The 20,570-nt window shown below is 31.6% G+C and overlaps 1 protein-coding gene and 1 pseudogene across 1 annotated transcript; one reads left to right on the top strand and one right to left on the bottom strand.

Annotated features, from left to right (window-relative positions):
- Positions 1-8,284: 8,284 nt before the first annotated feature.
- Positions 8,285-9,906, bottom strand: LOC11417249 (40S ribosomal protein S25-2-like; annotated as a pseudogene).
- Positions 9,907-11,757: 1,851 nt separating this feature from the next.
- On the top strand, positions 11,758-13,390 carry LOC11417250 (uncharacterized). The gene has a single exon (XM_039832202.1). It carries the CDS (start codon positions 12,129-12,131, stop codon positions 12,927-12,929), a length of 801 nt encoding a protein of 266 aa, XP_039688136.1. The 5' UTR covers positions 11,758-12,128; the 3' UTR covers positions 12,930-13,390.
- The last annotated feature ends 7,180 nt before the right edge of the window (positions 13,391-20,570 follow it).

Consider the following 20,570-nt stretch of genomic DNA (forward strand, 5'->3'; position numbering starts at 1 on the left):
GAATTGGAAATGCATATATGAAAGAATATCATGTGGAGGTGAATTCATACCGATTGAAAATATTGAAAATGAGGGTGAAAAATTAATGTGTAAAAGGTTAAATAACAAAGAGAGTAATATTGGAATTTTAAAAAATTTGTAGGGGTGAAAGCAGCTGTGTCTCGATATAGGGTAAAATTTCCTTCCATCAAACATATCGTACTATATACCTTAATTTTAAATAATTGGAAAATTGTTGTGCATTATATATAGAGTATGAAAGCACTGAAAGAGAATCGTCAACGACGACATAGTGAAGACAAATGGACAATCCAATGTCTCAAAAGTGTGATCATCCTATATTTTCATCTGTTAGCCAGTATTTCTATCATGTACCTAATTAATTTCTATTTATACCTCATGTAACAATCGGCTGGTCCATTAATTAACCATCATATTTAACGCCATGCATGCTTCCCACACGGTTAAACTAGCTTAGTTTTGTCAAAATATTACTTTCTCACGCAAAGCCACATTAATTCATTTATTTTTTCGTTTAAGGATAAATGTGGTGTTATAAAATGAAGTGATATGAAGCCTATTTTATTCCATGCAAAACAATAACGATAGGAAGGAAATAAAGTTACTGATAGATATTGTACACTATGGCAAAAACCAGTACTGTTTCACTTGTTCTACTTGTCCTTGCTGTGGCATTAATTCTGAATGGCTATAGTGCTTCTGCTGAGGGTGAAGTAAGAGCTAATCAACTGGTGAAAGATGAAGTTGGTACTCTGAATAGTGCTGCTGCTGAGGGTGATGGAAGAGTTAATCAATTACTAGTGAAAGATGAAGCTGATCAGCTTCATGATGATGATGACAAATCTCATAAGTCTCGCAAAAAGATAATAATAAAACTTATTTTCATCATTTGTATTAACTATAATAAGTTATGTGGCATCGATAAAAGCTACTGTTCTCAGTACAATAATTTGTGTAGAAATATACATACCGAATCCATTGTGGCTAAGAGCGGTAACCCTAACGCTGAAATCCTTCCTTGATCAGAGATTGCGGCCATGGTTTGTGTGTTATTTTTATCTATCTATATATGTATCAAATAAATGTGTGTATGTGTGATGATATCTGTATTTTATTGCCGGATTCTCGAGTAATTTGTGGTTTGATGCACGCATGTCAACCATTTCCATACTCGATTCGAAACCAGGCATTGTGAAGGATGAACACAATGAGTATGAAAGTATATATGTATATTGATTGATTGAAATAAATTCACATGTGTATCTCTTGTGTCTTGGAGCGCATCACAATTAATTTGTCGCATCTTTTTTTTTCTTTCTTTTTTTCTTGAAGCATATTCATTTTATTTATTTTTTATTTTTGTTTGTACTTTATTCCTTTTAATAGTTACTACACATCTGAACCCTTATTTTAATATAATCCAATAGTTTGAAATGTATTTCAATGATCCTCGTGTATTTCTAATCTAATGAATAAACACAAACGTCAATCAACTTTGGATTAATTAAGAATTCATGATTGAATCCCATGAATTTCAAATTTATTTTGTAGTAAGGACCAAATTTTAGCTTTTACATTGTGTTAAATTTAAAGCTAGTGTAGACACACATAGTTAGTTAACTTGCACTACAAGTTAACTGGGATCTTAACTCCTTGTAACCGTTTTCTAACCATGATTACCTATAGAAGTAACCACAATTAGTTGACCGTTAAGAAGTTACAAGTTCTATATATACTCTTGCTAGCTCTACTTGTATTTTTGTTTTGTGTGAAATATTACAGTGAGAATAAAGTTTTCTTCTCCTTTGAGCTTTCTTCCTCCATCAATGGAGTGTATGCTATACTTTTCACACATTGTAAATCAAACTTTAATTAGTAACTTAGGTATCCGAACCCTGGCGATAGGAAACCAACCCTTATGCTTTACAACTAATCGCCATGGCATGGCTAGGTAACTCTTTAGACAATAGACATGCCCCATGTGAAGAAGTAGAAAATATCCTTAGTGGGTAAACGTCAAAAAGATCAATAGAACGTGAAAAGGGGGGATGAGGGACACCAAATGCTTTGAACCCTCTGATTTTTGAATGAAGCGAATTTGAGATTTTTTTAGTTACAAAATGTGTTCACGCTATGGCAATTAAAATACATTTCGAATTGTTCGATTATTATAAAATCAAGGGTTAAGATGTGGAGCAACTCAACCCCTTTAGGTTGGCCTAGTGGTGTCGGCTTGAAGCTTGAAGTTTGTTCATCTTCGAGGTCTCAGGTTCCATTCTTTCCGGTTTCAATTTGAATGAGTTATTTAGTGTCTTCAAAAAAAGATGTAGAGTAACTCTAAATTAAATATTTACTTTTAGAGTCAATGAGTCAAAGTCAAACTAATAGATTTCCATTTTCATGCTAAAGTAATTCAGACAAAAAGAGTAGCATGCTTGTAACGCCTTCAATGATCTCTAGAATCACTTGGAGAAAAGAGAGTTGTGTTTGATGACAGTTCGTCAGTCGCTATTTTTAGAGTCTTTTTATATGTAGTTTGATCACAAATTGGAGTTCACAAGTCAACTTATGCAGCAAAAGAGTAGAAAACTGAAGAAAATACAAAGAAGAGAATCGTGTCACGATTTGGTAAAAACGTGACACGATTTTAGAAGATCAAAATCAAGCTTCGACATTGAAGAAATCGTGTCACGATGGCATAATCGTGGCACGATCTGAGGAAACCCTAATTCAGTGATTTGCGATTCAAGGAGAACCGTGTCACGATTTACTTGAATCGTGGTACGATTTTAGGCGAAATTCTGAGCCTATTTAAGCTGAAGTCTATTCCAAAGACAAGGGTTACGATTTGGAGAGAGCAAAGTGCGATTTTGAGACCTAAAGACGGCTAGGAGGGCGATTTCTTCAACCTTCTATCGGTTCGTGTATGTTTTGATTCCACTATTGATTATGCTATTTGTAAACTCAATTATGAGTAGCTAAATCTCTTAGAGATTAGGTCTGAGATGATTCTTTGTAACCCTAATTGAACCATGTTGCTGTGAAACTCTATTTATTGTGAATGACAATCTAGTTTTTATTCAATTCAATTGTTCTTAATGCTTTTTATATCCTGATCAAATATAAACATGATTTAGTGAGAACGAATGACTACTGACCATAGCTTTCGACTTAGACCTAATTGAATTGTTCTAATAAACATGGTTAGTCTAGGAATGGATAATCGTTTGTTAATGATATTAGGTTAACGTGCATAAAACCTTCAAAGATTATTAGACCACCTAAGGAAATAGGGGCTGTAGTTTGAGAAGAGGGTTCTAACTCAAGGGATTGATTAGGACTATTTTGTTAACTATCGTGGAACTAGAAAATCATTCATAAGAATAGGTGCAGTATACCAATTATGGGAACATAGATGATTCGGAAGACCTGATCTCATCTCTCTCTTATTCTTTCCAAAACTATCTTTATATTCTGTTTATTTAATTTTATGCAAACCAAAACTACTGCCTCAGGCACTAAAATAATTTACACATCCTAAATATTAACTTTATTGCTAAATTGAAATTAACACGGTCCTCGTGGGAACGATATTTTTACTACTTCGATAATATTTAGTACACTTGCTAAAATATCTCTCAGTGTCCATTCTAGACTTTGTAGAAGGCTTTATGTTTAGGCGTTGTTGAAACGTTAATTGCTCGGTTGGAAGAATTCCAATTAGTTTGTTAGAGTTGTAATAGTTTGTTGTTGTAAAGTTACATTGACGCATGTACAATAGCTACTAGTGTAAATAGTAACAATACCCCTGTAACCACCTTTTGAGTTTAATTGAATAATAAATTTTGTCATTCCTCCCAAACCTTGAAAAAAAAATACTAATCTAACAACTATCTATTCAAGAAAAAAGACGACTTCGTAAATCAAAGCATCATATTAATTTTACTTTATGAAAAAAAGTTAGTTGAAGTGATACATATAACCTAAATAACGAAGTATTCTAACCATTTATAAGTATAATTCATGTATAGAAATAACTAGTTGTTGACTACTATTTTTTGTTCTGATTAATATATACTATTTTTTCTTCTTCATACAATAAGTTTTAAAATATTTTTGTCTTTGTATCTAAACTTCACGGTTAAATGTGATGTTGTATAGACAGATTAAAAACAAAAGATGGTATGTTTTATAGAGATAAAAATTCAGCCTAAAAAAGTATATCTCATTTATATATTGTTAAAGAATATATCAGCGTCAAGATAGACATTAACATGTCCGTCTTTCCGCTTTTATTGGCAAGTAACGATGAAATGGTAAAAAATAATTAAGTGAAGTGTAAAATTGAAAGAAAAGATATATTATACCAAAATACAATATATATTTTTATATAAGGTCAAAATAAGATTGTCCAATATTGTTCTATTGTACTTTATGTTGTTGTGAATTGTTCTTATTTTAATAAAATTTAACTCATTTTTTAATCGATAATTTAAATAATATTATGAAAATGATAAGTTAGTTTAAATGAAGAGTAAAAATAAAAGAAAAAATCCAACCTAGCTAAAATAGTGTATCCCCTACTAATTTTCCAGGTAATTGAGCATATTTATCCAACATATATAAGCATTTTTGAGTAAAAAAAAAATGGTTATTAAAGCATAAAATGGTAAAGTATAATAAAATAGGAGTTAAATAGTTAATGCATCAGAATTGATAAATTTCTTTTTGTGAGTTTGTGAGTGTCGTTCAATCCTTTTTGATTGGTAGATGTATGAATTATAATAAGTATTGGTTGACACTCTTTTTTAGTGTACCACTCATGTACACACCTATATAGCATGTGCATCTTGGTAATTTCACCTTAAAACCACAATATCTCTTTCATCCACTACTTCTTTCTCTCATATCCTTAGGGGTGGTACAAAGGTGGTATGCCACCTAAGGATGTCAACCTATCATCACTCTATGAATTAACATAGCAGATGAAGAGTACTCCCTCCGTCCTATATTATAAGAAAAAAAAGAAAATCACACTTATTAAGAAAACTAAAACATAGGAGTTTGTAATATTGTTTCTTGTGTTAAGTTTTATAGGAAGATGTAAAAACAATTTTCATTGGTTATTGAGAAAATAAAAAAGAGAGCAAATTGAATGCACTTTGTATTTAATTTTCTTTTGAAAAAGATAATTTTTTGAAAAAATATAATTAAATATGATAAAAGTAGATCTTTTTTGCTTATAATTTGGGACAAAGAAAATGATTTTTTTTTGCTTATAATTTGAGACGGAGAGAGTACAAGGTAGTAAAATCGACCCTTCAGCTAGCAGTGTAGTATTTCTTAATACTATATAGAATCATCAATGTTAAAATCATCAATGTTATATAGACATCAACAATTTACACCCGCTCCACGTCCCGTTTATGTAAAAATTGTCGTTATTATTGAATTCAAGACTCAAATTATGGTTAATTCAACTCCATGGACCATGATTAAAATTATGGTTTACTCCCTCCGTTTTTAAATATAAGCAAATTTTGATTTTTAGGTTCATTCAATTAATAATATATGTGGTCTATATTATAAATCACATATATCATTAATTAAATGAATCTAAAAGTCAAAATTTGCTTATATTTAAAAACGGAGGGAGTACATATCTCTATCCCATTTGATTGTTAGATTACCAAGACATTTTCTCCTTGAAAGCTGGATTATTTTTTAAAAACGGAGGGAATATGTATCTCTATCCCTTTTGATTGTTAGATTACCAAGACATTTTCCCCTTGAAAACTGGAGCATTGACCCTCAATAGCATTGGAGCATTGACTCCTTTGTCTCACAATAATTATCTCTTTAGTCATTTTGCTTTTTCTCAAAATAATTGCAACTTTAGAATACTAATGCAACATTTATTAGTTTTTCCCATTATAATACCCTTATTTATTAAACTTCATCTAACTTAACTACTCCATTAACTACAATTAATAAAGATGTTTTAGTAAATGATATTAATTTTACCATCAAAATCAACACATTTAATCATTTTCTTAATAACCGTGCATCAACCTTAACACCATGCAATTAATTAACCTTCATAGTATTTGACACCATGCATGCTTCCCACACGGTTAAACTATACCTTAATTTTGACAAAATATTTTTCTAACGCAAAGTCACATTAATTTAATTTCTCTTCAATTTAAGGAAAGAAATAATGCTATAAATTGAATTGATATATATGAAGCCAGTTCCATTCCATGAAAACCAATATCGATAAGAAGAAGAAAATAAAAATACTGATTCTTATATTATGGCAAAAACCACTGCTTCATTTGTTCTAGTTGTCTTTGTTGTGACATTATTAATTCTGAATGGGTACAGTGCTGTTGAGGGTGAAGGAAGAGGTAATCAACATGAGAAAGATGAAGTTGGTGGTTACAATTCTAGGTCACACTTATATGAATGTTACAAATTGCTTAAGTTGTGTTTGCGTGATCCTTCCAATAATTGTCCAGAGTACTATGAGAAGTACAAATAAATCTCAAAACCATCGTAGCTAAAAGCGGTAATCCAAAAGCTGAAAGTCTTCCGTGATGAGAGAATGTATGTGGCCATGGTTTGTGTGTTATTGATATTTATATCTATATATATATTTGTATCAAATAAATTTGTGACTGTAAAAGTATATGTGTGAAGGATCAAAGCTATATGAGTGTGAAAGTGTGTGTGTGTGTTAATTTTTCATTATATAATTGGCATTAAGCTGTTAAAATTAAAATACTATTTACTAATTTAAACCATTTCATAAAGCTGTGTAGCAAAGATAACCTACATTATGCATTTTAGCTGTGTACGTAGCAAAGATAACCAAAAAGCTTTAACATTACTTGCAATTCTAGAACTGAATTGAAACAGATCCGTTGAGTTTGATTCATGATTTACCAGTCCAGTTCAGTTTGGTTTAATGGTTCGGATCAATTTAACTATTTGGATCGATTTTGGTTTTTAAAACGATCTAATATTTGATTTTAATCGGTTTTTTTATATTTTTTTCAACGATATTAATAATAACAATTTGGTTTTAAAAAATTTATTCGGTTCAGAATCGTAATTTTGAGTTTTTAAAAATTAATTATTGTTCAGTTCATAACCATATGATAAAACCAATATAACAATTTGGTTTAAAATACTATTCGGATCCATTATTTGAATTTTGAAAACGGTTCGATTTGGTTCAATTTTCCTCCTAAACCAAACTATATGCACCCCTATTTGTTAGCCCAGATTTATTATCATACATAACTAAGTTCTATATATTTCATCCTTTTTCAATATATATATATATATATATATATATAAAAAGAGATCTCACATAAAATGGTGAAATTAATATAGGTTTCAACCAATTGAAGAATGAGTATTAGAGAGGATGCTAGAAAGAGAGTGTTCAAACATAGTAACATTTATCTCCTTCTATAACCATCAAGGCCACGTTAATTAATATAGATCTTGATAATATTCATTCATATATTGCACACTATGACAAAAAACTACTGCTTCACTTGTTCTGCTTGTCCTTGTTGTGGCATTTTTGTGAATGGCTATAGTGTTGCTGCGGGTGTGGGAAGAGATAATCAACTGGAGAAAGATGAAGCTAATACTGAGGCAACGATAGGTCTAATACTATATTGTAAGAAATTGCAAAAGTTGTGTTTATAAATTGTGGTCATGGTTGTGTGATATTGATATCTATATCTATATATTGTATCAAATAAATGTGTGCCGGTGTGAAAGTATGTATGGTGATATCAAAAGTATATAGCTATTAAATAATTTACAATTCACGTTACGTGATTTGTACAAACAGATTGAAATAAATTCACATGTGTCTTTCTTGTGTCTCGGTACATGCAAAGTATAAATGTAAAAAATTGGGGGATAATTAACTAAAACTTTACTCAATTTTGTAGAATACAGTTGAATTTCAATTTAGGTGGGTTGAACTAAAAGTTTTCTCAACTTCACCCAGAAAATACTAATGAATTTGAACTTAGATGATTTGGTTTGGACATGTGAAGCAATTAGATGGTGGCTGAATAAAGAAAAATGATGAGATGTATGTAAGTCAAATATATTACAGCAACCAAAAAGAGAAGAAAACATTAAGACATCAATTTAGCAATAAGAAAATTACTTCATCAGAGTCATCCTCGACAAATATAGATCAATACAACATAAACTATGAGTGGTATAAAATTTAGGTGTTTGTAGCTCTGGTATAAATCTGTTGGCTTGCATGGGCAGATAGACACCAACCTGATCAGACCTTTAGCCATCAGAGCTCTTTCTTATTGCTCTCCTTAATTGCAAGATGTGTCCAATTGTACAAATAATGAGAATCTTGTTTTACATAAAATGTTGGTTAATTTGCATTCATCTATATCCATAAGAAATTATAAACAACTAAAAGATGACCACAAATTAATACTGAAATATTGTTAACATTGTCCCGTCCCATCCCATCATATAACTTCAAAGAAAATATATGTTTACAATTTACATGCATGCAAGCATAACATGACAGTAAAAGTTGACAACACGGATATAACATCATGAACACATTTGCATTGAAGAACTGAGAAATCAAAATGAACTTATATATATAATGAAAATAGAGACATTATTTTATTATCTATTGGCGCCGCAGTCCCCTGCTAAATTTATTTCTGTTTTCTATGCTGATTTTTTGGGAGTTTCATCTCCTAGACTTGTAGTTTCTTAGTTTTGTGTCTTTGGGCTTAGCAAGTCATCAAGGAATGTTAGAGCTTATACAAGATTACCAATCAAGCAACAGCCGTAAACCTCCTTAGTAGCATCAAAATTCCAACAATTAATATTGCAATATACATAAAATGTATCAAAATACTACTTCCAAATGCAACTAATCCATTAATAAAGATAAAAAGGGTAAAAGAAGATTTACCCTCAAACGATCAGAAAGAACAGAAGGAGTAACGAGCTTATCATAAGTAGCCTGATCAAACAACACCATATTATTTACCTTCTCCTTTTGCTTACCCTTGCTCCATTTCTATAAATTCACAAAATTTGACATTAAAATCACAATCACACACAACAAAATCATTCATCTCTTATATCTAGTGCTATCCAATTTGCATAATGACAAGTACTTGCAAAAAAAAATTAATTAGAACTTTATGAAGAAAAATGTGAACCTTCTTCTTCTGTTTGCCACCACCGGACTTGGCGGGTTTGGAGGAAGGTGGAGGAGCCTTGTCCTTCTTTGGAGCCTAAGAGTGCCATCAAAACATACACAGAACGAAAATTAGTAGCAAAAAATTGAAGAGAATCTAAGGAATTCAAGTTTGAAGAGAAAGTACGCAGATCAGCGATCACAAATTCACAATCACAAACCTATATCATCTAGGGTTTTACAAAAAAAAAAATGTTACCGTATGAAAAAGCAAATTTTTTGGGTCAATATAATATGGTCCGATTATGTGTTAATTCGGGCCACAACGCACAAATTTGGGCTAAGATGGTTTACGATTGTTTAAATTTTTTCATCCTTACTTTTCTGGTGTGTCTTATAATTTTCTCGTTTTCTTTTTTCAAATTTTACAAGTTGAATCATAAAAACACGATTTACATTAGATAATTTGAACAATGTCAATATAAAAGATAACTTAGTCTCCTTTCACGATTTTTGGTTAAATCTAGCATAATTAAGTTAAATCTTCACAACTTGACAAATCAAAATATAAATTTCACTCTCTAAGAATGTTTACATTTAGTGTATGTCATTGTCTCAAATATAATTACCTTCGATGAAATGAATATAGAGAAAATTTGTGACATGTATATTTATACTTGAAAAATCATGTTATATTTTTAATATTGCAAATTTATATATAATTTTACCCCCACGACATAAAATTATAAACATGGTTCAAAAACTAATAGCATAAATCACTAAACTATTCTCTAATGACAGTTATTTTTCTCCCAATATAGGAAAATAATTTAGCTTCTCCAATCCTATTATATTATGGAGAATGTTAACGAGTGTTCTTAAGACATTGTGAATTTGTGATTTCTCCTACATTTTATGAGTGTCCTTAAGGCTTGTATTTTAAATAGATAACTTTGCATCAAAAAACATCATAAAATGATGTAATTATTATTAAGATAAAAGTAAAAACTTATATTTTCTAAACAAGAGTTTTTATTAATGAATCTTTTATTTAATCATTGCTCTTGAGATACTTGTCAATAGAATATTATTATTATGAGTACATGTAGTACAGTAGTACTTCCACTACAGAAGGACATGGCCCCCAAAAATTAAACATATGATTTTTGGTGTGGGTTTTGGCTTTAACGTAGGACATTGATCAGTTCGGTACAGCTTCTACCCATCAAAGTTCAAACAGAGAACCGAAAAGTATACCTATAGAAATAATAATAGTGGACCCTTCAGTCCATGCCATGGCTACTTGGCTAGTGCTCCTTCTCGTTTAAGTAATGAGCCAGACTTTGATATTTCATAGTATCGAATCTTGATCATTCTAGAACCATATTGATAATTGATCCATGATAAAACTGGACATTAAATGTCATTGTCACAAGAAATAATTGAAAGATTTTTATATATATTATGCCAGTGCCAGTACAGGTATCAAACCTTATATTAACGACTAACAAATTAAATCACATTAACAAATTCTAAAGAGCAAACGTAACAAATTGAAAGTGTCCACATATGTATCAATTGATTAACTCTATTATTGTATTTCATGGGTCCATTGAGGACAAAAAGTTACTGAGGGACCATGAAGGCTTTGGAGGGTTGACAAAAAAGAGATGAAGGAGAAAGCAATTAAGCAAAGAGAGTGGGTGGCATATTTTTCTTATAGAGTAAGGAATGGGTTGCAAATCTTTGTGGTTTCTATATTGACCAACTGTCATGCACTCCAATAAGCTACTGCCAGGTTAATACAACTAGTTGTATTATGTAAAAATAAATAAAAAAATTGCATTATATTCTTTGAGGTGTTCTTTCAGGAACTTATTTTATTTATTCACACATTGTAAACCAAATGCTGTATATGTAAAATATTGTATATTCATAAAATAATTATTTAAAGTAATGAAGATGATATATTGGTTGAAGGAAAGGCAAACAGATTTTGGAACCTAAAAAAGTAGGTATAGTGAAAATATCACGATAAATAAATCGTATGAGGAATCATGTAAAATAAAGTTCAAAGATAGGATATGAGCATAAACGAGTTGAACCGTGTTGATTATTTAAAATTTGAGTTGTCTGAAGAAAACAAATGAATCTAAGGAAGGGTTAGGCTAACGTGTGCAAGCAAGAGAAATCTCGCACCTTGCAATCGTCACTTGGTTAGAAGAATCCCTAACCAAATGACGAAGAATCTCTCACCATTTGGTTAGAAAAATTCCACGATACAATCGTCAATTGGTTAGAGGAATTCCTTGCCAACTCATATACACAAATACAATTAGAGCACTAAGTTGTCAATTCATTCAATATATATATGTTTGCATATTTTAAAATAAAAGAATGAAAAGAAAAAGCATTGTTCAAAAGGAAAAGAAAAACTAAAAAACGAAAGTAGGAAAGGAAATGGAATATTGGGGAAAAGTAAAAGGACTAGATTTGTGTCTCTAAATTAATTTATTGTTGTTAATGACCACTTCATTTATGCATGCTTTTGATTCAAATCTCTATATATTAGAGTAACACAAAACCACCCATTTCCGAAAAAAAGACCAAAACCTAAAGGAAATACATAACAAACAGAGAAACTCTATTCTCAGATTTTCACTTAGCCTCCAATTTTTTCATATTAAAAACATTCACTCAATTTCCATGCTTCTAAACCTAAATACTACTGCAGTGTCTATTATAGCTGCAGTTTCTCTATTGGTATATGTTTTCACATATATTTTATATGTGCACAAATTTTCAGTTCCCTTTATTTAAAAACATAACAGAGTAAGAAAACAAAAACAGAACCTGTTCTGTTTCATTGCTCTTTTATTAAGAAAAAATGGGTACAATCAATTTACACAAACACAAAGCAGAGAAATCCAACAAAGTTCAAAAACATCGTCATCTTAGAATGATTGCAAAAATTTTTCGGTATGCAGAGATGTGTGTTGTGTTGATTTTGATTTCAAGGCTTTCATTCCAACAACTACCATTGGCTTTGAAGAACTCAAGCGAATATTTTCGAGGTTTCGCGGTTAGTCCTGCTTTTGTTTTTCTTGTTGGAAACATCATCATCATCATACTCATTGCTCAATCTGGTCACTTCTCACAACATGATTCTGCAAAAAGAAGAAGTTCAGAACATGATCTTTATCTCGAGTTTCTCAAGAATAGCAACATGTATCAGAAAATCCAAGGTTTTGATCAGAAAAAACCCAGCGTAAAAGTTGAGAGCAACGTAAAAGGTCGTAGAATAAACGATGGATGCATGGTGAAATTCTCTCAAAAAGAGAGTATAAAGAGTGAAGATGATAACAAAATGAAGTTGGAAGAGAAACAGGAGATAAAAACAGAGATGGGTTTGGAAGTGAAGGGATATAGGAGGTGTCAATCGGAAATTGAGTTGGTGAGGGGTGTGAATAGTGATGATGCGAAGGATCAAAGAGTGTTGCAAAGGTGTGAGAGTGATAATGATAAGAGTAAGAGGAAAAACATTGAAGTTGATAAAGAGAAAAAATGGAGTTTATATCCTGAAGATGGAATGAGCAGCGACGAATTTCGTCGCACGGTGGAGGCATTCATTGCAAGACAACGGAAGCTACGAATAAATGAAGTACAAACCATATTTATTCCTAGCTAATCTGTGTATGTAATTTGTTTGAAAATTGGATTGTAAACTAAGGTTAAACCTTTATGTGTCTTCTTCTGTTTAATGAACAAACAACTATGTGAATAAAGATTAGGGCAAGTGAGTGAATAAGTATTTGGATTATAAACATTTGAGTCTATTAATCTAATTTTGTTGGGTTTCTAGTTAGAAAACATGGTGGTGTTTTCCAATTTGGTTTTTATGGTAGTGTTATGTGCTTCACGCAGAAATTTCGTGTCTCCTAGTACGTAAGATTTAATGTCTGTCTTACTGTGATGCGGTTCAACAACTTGTCACCATGGAAAATAATTAGTTAGGTTGCCTCAATGGGGAGAAGCTAAACACACTCTTATTTGGAATTTGGAATGGTGCTACACAAGCCAAAATACATTATTATGTTAACTTTTTTTTGGCTCTAGGTCTAAATTTGATGTTTTAGCTTTTGCTTTTTATATCTTTGCTTTTAATTAGCTAGGAATTGTACAAGATTCTCAAGAGAAAAAAGATATTATGATAACTTTCCCTCTTTGATGAGCTTCAATTCAACAGTTAAAAATGGCTCAATCCACCTTCCTCTATGATTGAAAATTAAGTTAGGGAGGGGAGAAGGAAGTACTGGTACTCATGATTTCAGTTCAAATTAAAATTATAAGTTAGCATAGGAATGAAAAATTAAAACAAAAAATGTGAGTTGAAAGTAATTTACACCGAATAATATCAACATTTTCTGTAGCATTACCACTCTTTTTTCTTTGGTCGAATCAACATCACCACTCTAACAAAGAAACACGATAGCTTCACGGCCCATTACTTTTTGTTGGGAGTTCATATTAGCATTTAGCACTCTACTTTTTCCTAACACACCCCTGCAAGTTCATGTATATCTATTATCTATATATACAATAATATTTAAAGGAAATAAAAGATTTTGGACTTCCTTAAAAAAAAAAAGATTTTGAACTATCTTTTTCATTAATGATAATTTGTTATTCAGAAGAATTGCAATTGCAAAGACGAGACCGCACAAGACTGGTTTGCTTATTGGCAGTCTAGTTTTGCATGATCTGTGCTTGTTTCCAACTCTGCATAAGCTGGCTGCCACAACTCCAAACCTGCTAAGATATTTCAGTGGTGTGCTCCAAAACCTTCCTTTTCTTTGCGTCCAAATCCTACATTTTTCGGGAACAATATATAAAGTAAAATACTTCAATTTTCGAAGTGATAAGGTTTCAGGTCATTATACCTTCACTATATTGGACGGACGACAATGACGTCGCGCGTGTGATGATCATATTGAAGGCGTCATCACCCGTTTACAAAATCGTTATCCCAGGGCACATACCTTCACTATATAACCACTAGTGTTGCGTGTAAATTCTCCAATGTGGGGCATCTAGGAATTTTTCAATTCACATTCACACACATAGTTCCAACAAAGATGATTGGTGATATATAAAGACCCACATGTATCATCTTGTACGTACAACTCAATTGATAGCTGTGAGGACATTGATATGTATGAGTCGGAGTTCGAACTCCATTTTACACTTCTCCACACTTAAGGTGTGCGAACCTAGTCGTTATGCTATTTTGTAAAAAAGAAAAATGATACATACATTTTTTAAATTGATGATATATATATATATATATATATATATATATATATATATATATATATATATATATATATATATATAGAGAGAGAGAGAGAGAGAGTTAGGATCCGTTGACACTAAATCTCAACCTTCAATTGAATTTGATCCTACGGTTGAAATTAATTCACTCAAAGCACTACCATGTTGTCCTCTCTCTGGATATGTTTCTTGCTTCTTTCAGAAATTTCACTTTGCCCTAGTGCCTGTGTTTTTAACGGTGAAGAATTGGCTTCACCTCTCATGACATATTCCTTTTAATACAATTTCGCTCTCTTTGATTTGTGCTCTCTCCATTACTCTTTTCATGTCCTTGCTCATATAAACATCTTATTGGTATAATATACAACATAAACGTTACTGTTTCTATTTCATGGATTCTGGTATCTAGTTTTATTTTGATTATTAATTTTGCAGATGTCGAAGATTCAGATATTTGCAATTATGGAACAATTAAAATATTGGCTTCAATTGGACCTATAAAATCAATTTGTGGTTTACGATAGAAAGTCATTAAATTTTGTGTAGAAAACCCTTTGTATTGAATTGAATTGGATTGCTAGCCAATCTCGGTGTGCAGAGGAATCATGAATCACTATAATTGTTGTCTCTGAATAAAGAGGCAATTGTAAAATTGATATTAGAGAGAAGACACATGCTTCAATGGAATTTTTAAAGGAAGCAAGCAACACACATATCAGGAGAGAGGGTACACGATGGGACTTTAGCAAAATAGTATAATACACCATGAGGTTCATGTTACTAAAATATTCATTCTGAAAAATAAATGAAAGTAAATTTTGATATTCTCTATAGACATTTGTTAGAATACACCACAATTTTTGTAAAAGAGTATTTTAATATGTGATAAACTTTTAGCAAGTGTATTAAAATTATCGAAGTTATAAAATAAGTTCGTATCCACGAGGATTGTGTTAATCTCAACTTAGCAATAAAGTTAATATCTAGGATGTGTAAATTTTATAAGTGCCGAGGCAGTAGGTTTGTGTGCAATAAAAAGTAAATAACAGAAAATAAAATGATTTGATAATTGGATTAAAACAGATGATCAAGCGATTAGTTTTGATCAATCTCTTGACTCAAAAACCCTTTCCTAAGTTATAACCTTTTAATCTCTTAAACCGATTGAATAACCGCCTTCCGCGATGTCAGAACGTTAATTCATATGTCATAATCCTTAATTTCCTATCTCTAGGTTCCTATATTGAATTAAACAGAATTACTATTTCAGGATTAAAAGCTAGGATTAGTAGCGATTCAATTCTTAAGATCAATTTATGTGATTCCTTCCAAAATCGTGATTCCTGTGCCAAAGCGTGAATGTGAATTTGTTTCACTGTTTCCGATTTTTATATGTGCCTCATGTGGACTCTTTTTTTAGAAACATTGCATGCATCTCCTTTTAGGTTACGTGACATAGGCCCATTAGTGCCTATCTCATCATTTTTATATTCATACCACCTATCAATTAAAACTCCTTGTGGCTCTTTTGTCTCACATATTCTTAAAATCGTGTCACGAAATAGACATCGTGACACGTTTTAACCAATACCGAATGAACCTCATCCTATGCTTCAAATTGTGACATGTTTTTAACAATCGTGATACAATGCCCTCTTTTCAGTTTCTTCAGTTTTTTTTGCTTTTCTTGTTGCTTAAGCTTGCTTGTGAACTCAAAAGTATCATAAAAAGACTCTAAAAATAGTGAATGATTGACGATTATCAATATGTATTCTAATTAATTAAATGCACCATTTGTCAAACTATTTCTTGCAAGGTAGGTAGCATCACCTACGCAATACGTATGATAGATGGGGAACGTGACCTTAACTTTTGAGAGAGAAATATTTTTGTGTTTAGATAATCGAAATAATAATAGGTATAGAGAACTTACACATATAAATGGAGAATTTGAAGTTTGAACTTCGATCATGGTGTTGGGCAGTCGGCACAGGAATTACAACATTTTTTTTTCTTTCAGTTGAGTTAAAAAAAAAAACTTTTGATATATAGAGAAGAAATGCTATGCATGTAGTTTTTACGGCATTTTACATCGGTTGAAATCGACATTTCACATCGGGTACCAACCGATGTAACTAAGGGTGAGGTTGTATGTCATTCACTTTTCACATCGGGCGAAGAACCGTTGTGATATGTCTCAAACCACATCGGGCGCGAATTAACTGATTTGATATGTGAGGTAATAGTCTGAAAACATAGGATTTCACATCGGTTTCACAAAGGCAGCCGATGTCACATAGGCTTAATTCACATCGGCAGTGAAAGAACTTGTGCACAGGTTATTTTTTAGCAAATGAATATTGAATGATCAAAAACAAATTTATAATAATAAGCTATATGAATGATTTAAAACCATGTTATGAAAAATATATTACCATTCATTGCTGCTGTGATAGACTAGTTGGTGCAAAGGTTGTTTTAGTACAATTGAAGATTGAATTTCAGCAAAATCAGCTTATGACAATAAGCTACATGGATGAGCTTATGAAAATAGCTAAATCAGGTCTTATAAGCAAAATATTTCCACTCATGTACTATAAATCCTCATAAAAATACCTATGCCATAAGACATAGCCAAATAAATTATTTAAAAAACATAACCAGAACACATGGTATCTTTCTTAACTAAAACATTAAGAGAATCACCAACAGCACAAAACAAAATAACAATGATAATTAAAAATGTACAAAATTGTATAAGATTCGTTAAAAATAATGACAATATATGGCTATAATTGTTGTGAAACTCCAATAAAAACGACTCACCTGTTTCAGAGAGCGATGGAGATCGACCTGGCGAGATTCGGTGAGTGAGTTAGCTAGAGAAAGCCAGAACGAGTGACTGAGAGGGAGATTCGCGATTCAAATCAACATTAAGTGAGCGATTCCGAATTAGAGGGAAATTTTTGAGCTGAAGGGAGATTCAAAACGATTTTTGAGATGAAAGGTGATTCAGATCGATTGAGAGGGAGACTGAGTAAATGATTCAGTTTGGGGGAAGATTGAGTGATTGATTGAGTGAGTTTGGGGGAAGGGTTTGTGTGATTGAAGAATGAGTTTGTTGTTAGGGTTTTGTAGTGAAGAGAGAAAGGGTACGAGATTGTGAAAAGTGTGAAAGGGAAAGTGAAATTGTAGAAGTGAAAAAGGATTTTCCCTACAGGTGTAATGAGACTGATGTCAAATAAGGTTCATCAAAATTACAAACCTGCCACCGCGTTTTACTTTCTCTACAGGTTTAATTTCCAACGATGTGAAAAAGTTTTAGTGACTAATTTTCCCCTCAGGCATTTATTCCACCGATGTGAATACCCCACCATTGTACCTTTCCCATCAGGTATTTTTCCACTGATGTGGAAATCCTGTTGTGAAATGTAAATTTTCTTGTAATGACATGCAGTTGGTATACTATATTATTAGTATTTTTAAATGATTATTTTACCTTCTTTTTGAAAAGAAAAAAAAAAGTTAGGCACCAGAACGAGTCGAAATGCAGAATGTCATAAACTCATAATCCTGGATTAGAGGAATCTCATAATAGTCTCTTATCTGTGTACAGATGTCTAGAAAGACGATACAAATTATAATTTTCACTCAACATACTTCACACTAATAATTTATGAGCTTATCCTTTTTTTTTTTTTTGCAGAATGAGCTTGTCCCTTGATATATATATTTATATATCCACTCAAATTATAATATGAATAAACATTCGGAATACCTAGATTTACTCAAAAAAAAAAAACAATAACAAACTTAAATTTAATCTAGAAATCAAGGGAGAAGCACAAAACCACAAAAAAAATAAAAATAAAAATAAAAGAGAGAAGAGAAACAAACTAAGAAATATTTACCTAATTTCTCCAATCCACTATCAATGAGTTCTTTACAGAGAGATATAAAAGAGTTACATAAATTAGTTTCAACAAGCTCACAAAGAACAAACACTAATTTCTACCATTTTTTCAATCTCTCTAATTAGGGGTGCGAATAGGCGAGGCCGCTCGTCAGGGGTCTATGGCCCGGCCTACTGAAAGTTTGGTCTGGCCTAACTCGTTTAATAAATAGGTCAAACATGAGTTTTTTAAAAAGTCTATTTATTTAAATGGGCTAGGTTTATGCTTATAAAAAAATTCTATCAGGCAGACCCATATATGAGTATATTACATTTCCCCACATTTATTATTTATATAGTAATACAAAAAATTAAAAAAAAATAACAGTTCCTTCAAATTCTCATATTAAGTTGATGATTTTTTTTATCACATTGAAGATTTTATGCTTTTTTTTCATGCTTATGTGTTAATTTTTTTTCTTCAGTTTCTTACCGTATAAAAGCTTGTTAAGTTATCATTAAATGCCCATATTGTTATTTGATTTGTGTAAACTTTTGAGGCTTAGTACTTATATGTCTAAAGTTAAGTATGGTTATCAGATTAAGTTTGAAATCCTTCTTGTTATCAGACATGATTATTCTTGAGTTTATATCCATCTATAAATTTTACGATTGTGTTTAATTAGTTTAATGTGTATTTGATTAATGTTTATCTCTACATTAAGTATGTTACACAAATTGAAAAGAGAGAAAAATGGATGAATGGACTCTGTTTGAAATTTGTAATACAAACTAGGCTTTTAGACAGGCTAATAGGTCAGGCCAGACATTTAAAAAGGCCAGACCATGCTTAAAATAAAGCATTTGACAAGTAAAAGGCCAAGGCTTAGGCCTTAGTTGTTTCAACTAGGTCAGGCCTATTTAAGCAAAGGCCAACTCGGCCAGACTCATTCCCACCCCTATCTCCAATGAATAAGACATTCAATGATATTCACTTATCCAATGTGTTTGCAAATGTTCCCAACACAAAAGAACCTCACCAAAGACTTTCAACCCTAAAGTTACCTCCTTTAATTTCTTAAGTTTCTTTCTCTTGAAGATCTACCTCAAAAGTGAACAATGAAGGTTTATTTAGTACCCAAAAACACTCAAAATCGTGTCACGATTGGCAGAGCTGTGTCACGATAAGTCTCGTACACAATACAATACTACATTCTTAACCGAAAATCGTGTCGTGTCTGTCAAAATCGTGTGACGGTTTTCCTTCCAGTAAATACTTTGCACAAAACACTTGCACCCAAAACATCGTGGGTGAAAAATCGTGTCACGATATGAAAATCGTGTCACGATTGTTAATTTCAAAATGTTCACAATTTTGAGTCATGCCACAACAATTAATAGTAGGTGAAAAATGTAGTTGACGAAGGTTGTTTCAAAGTTATGTATAGTTCTAATAGAAAACAATGTGGCTACAGTAATTGAAGTGGTGGTTGATGTTAATCAAAGATTTGAGTGGTGATCAGAGTGGATGTTGACGATGATAAAGTGGTGGTCGAAGTAATGACATATGGTGTACATCAGTGGTTGTCGTGGTGGATGGTGATAGTTAGAGTGGTAGTGCGTAAAACAAAATAAAAAAAAAATTAATACTTATATAGTTATGTGATTTTGGAATTTAAATGAAAACTACTTTTAAATCAAATAAAATATCAATTCAACCTATTTTACCTGAATATATTTTGATTTCAAATTTAGCTTTAAATAATAAAACTAAGGTACCGTTTGGCCCGGTTTTTTTTCAGCTTTTCTACGTTTTTAAGGAGAAGTTAGGCCAAACACAATATCAATAAAGTACCTTCGAAAAAAAGTATTTTTTTTAGAATGCATAAAATTGAATGGAATGAGCTTTAACCAAAAATTGTTGAATGCTACTTCAAAAAACTATTTCTCCCCAATTTATTTCACAAGCACCTCTCTCCACCTCCCGCCGGCAACCTTTTGTTTTATTTTTTCAATATGTTTTTTTCTTCCTTTTTTTTTTTAACCGGTACATTTAATTTTTTAATGAGGTTCCATTTAAGTTTATTATCTATTTTTTTAAGGAAT

This window comes from Medicago truncatula, chromosome 3 (genome assembly GCF_003473485.1).
Source record: "Medicago truncatula cultivar Jemalong A17 chromosome 3, MtrunA17r5.0-ANR, whole genome shotgun sequence".
NCBI lineage: Eukaryota > Viridiplantae > Streptophyta > Magnoliopsida > Fabales > Fabaceae > Medicago > Medicago truncatula.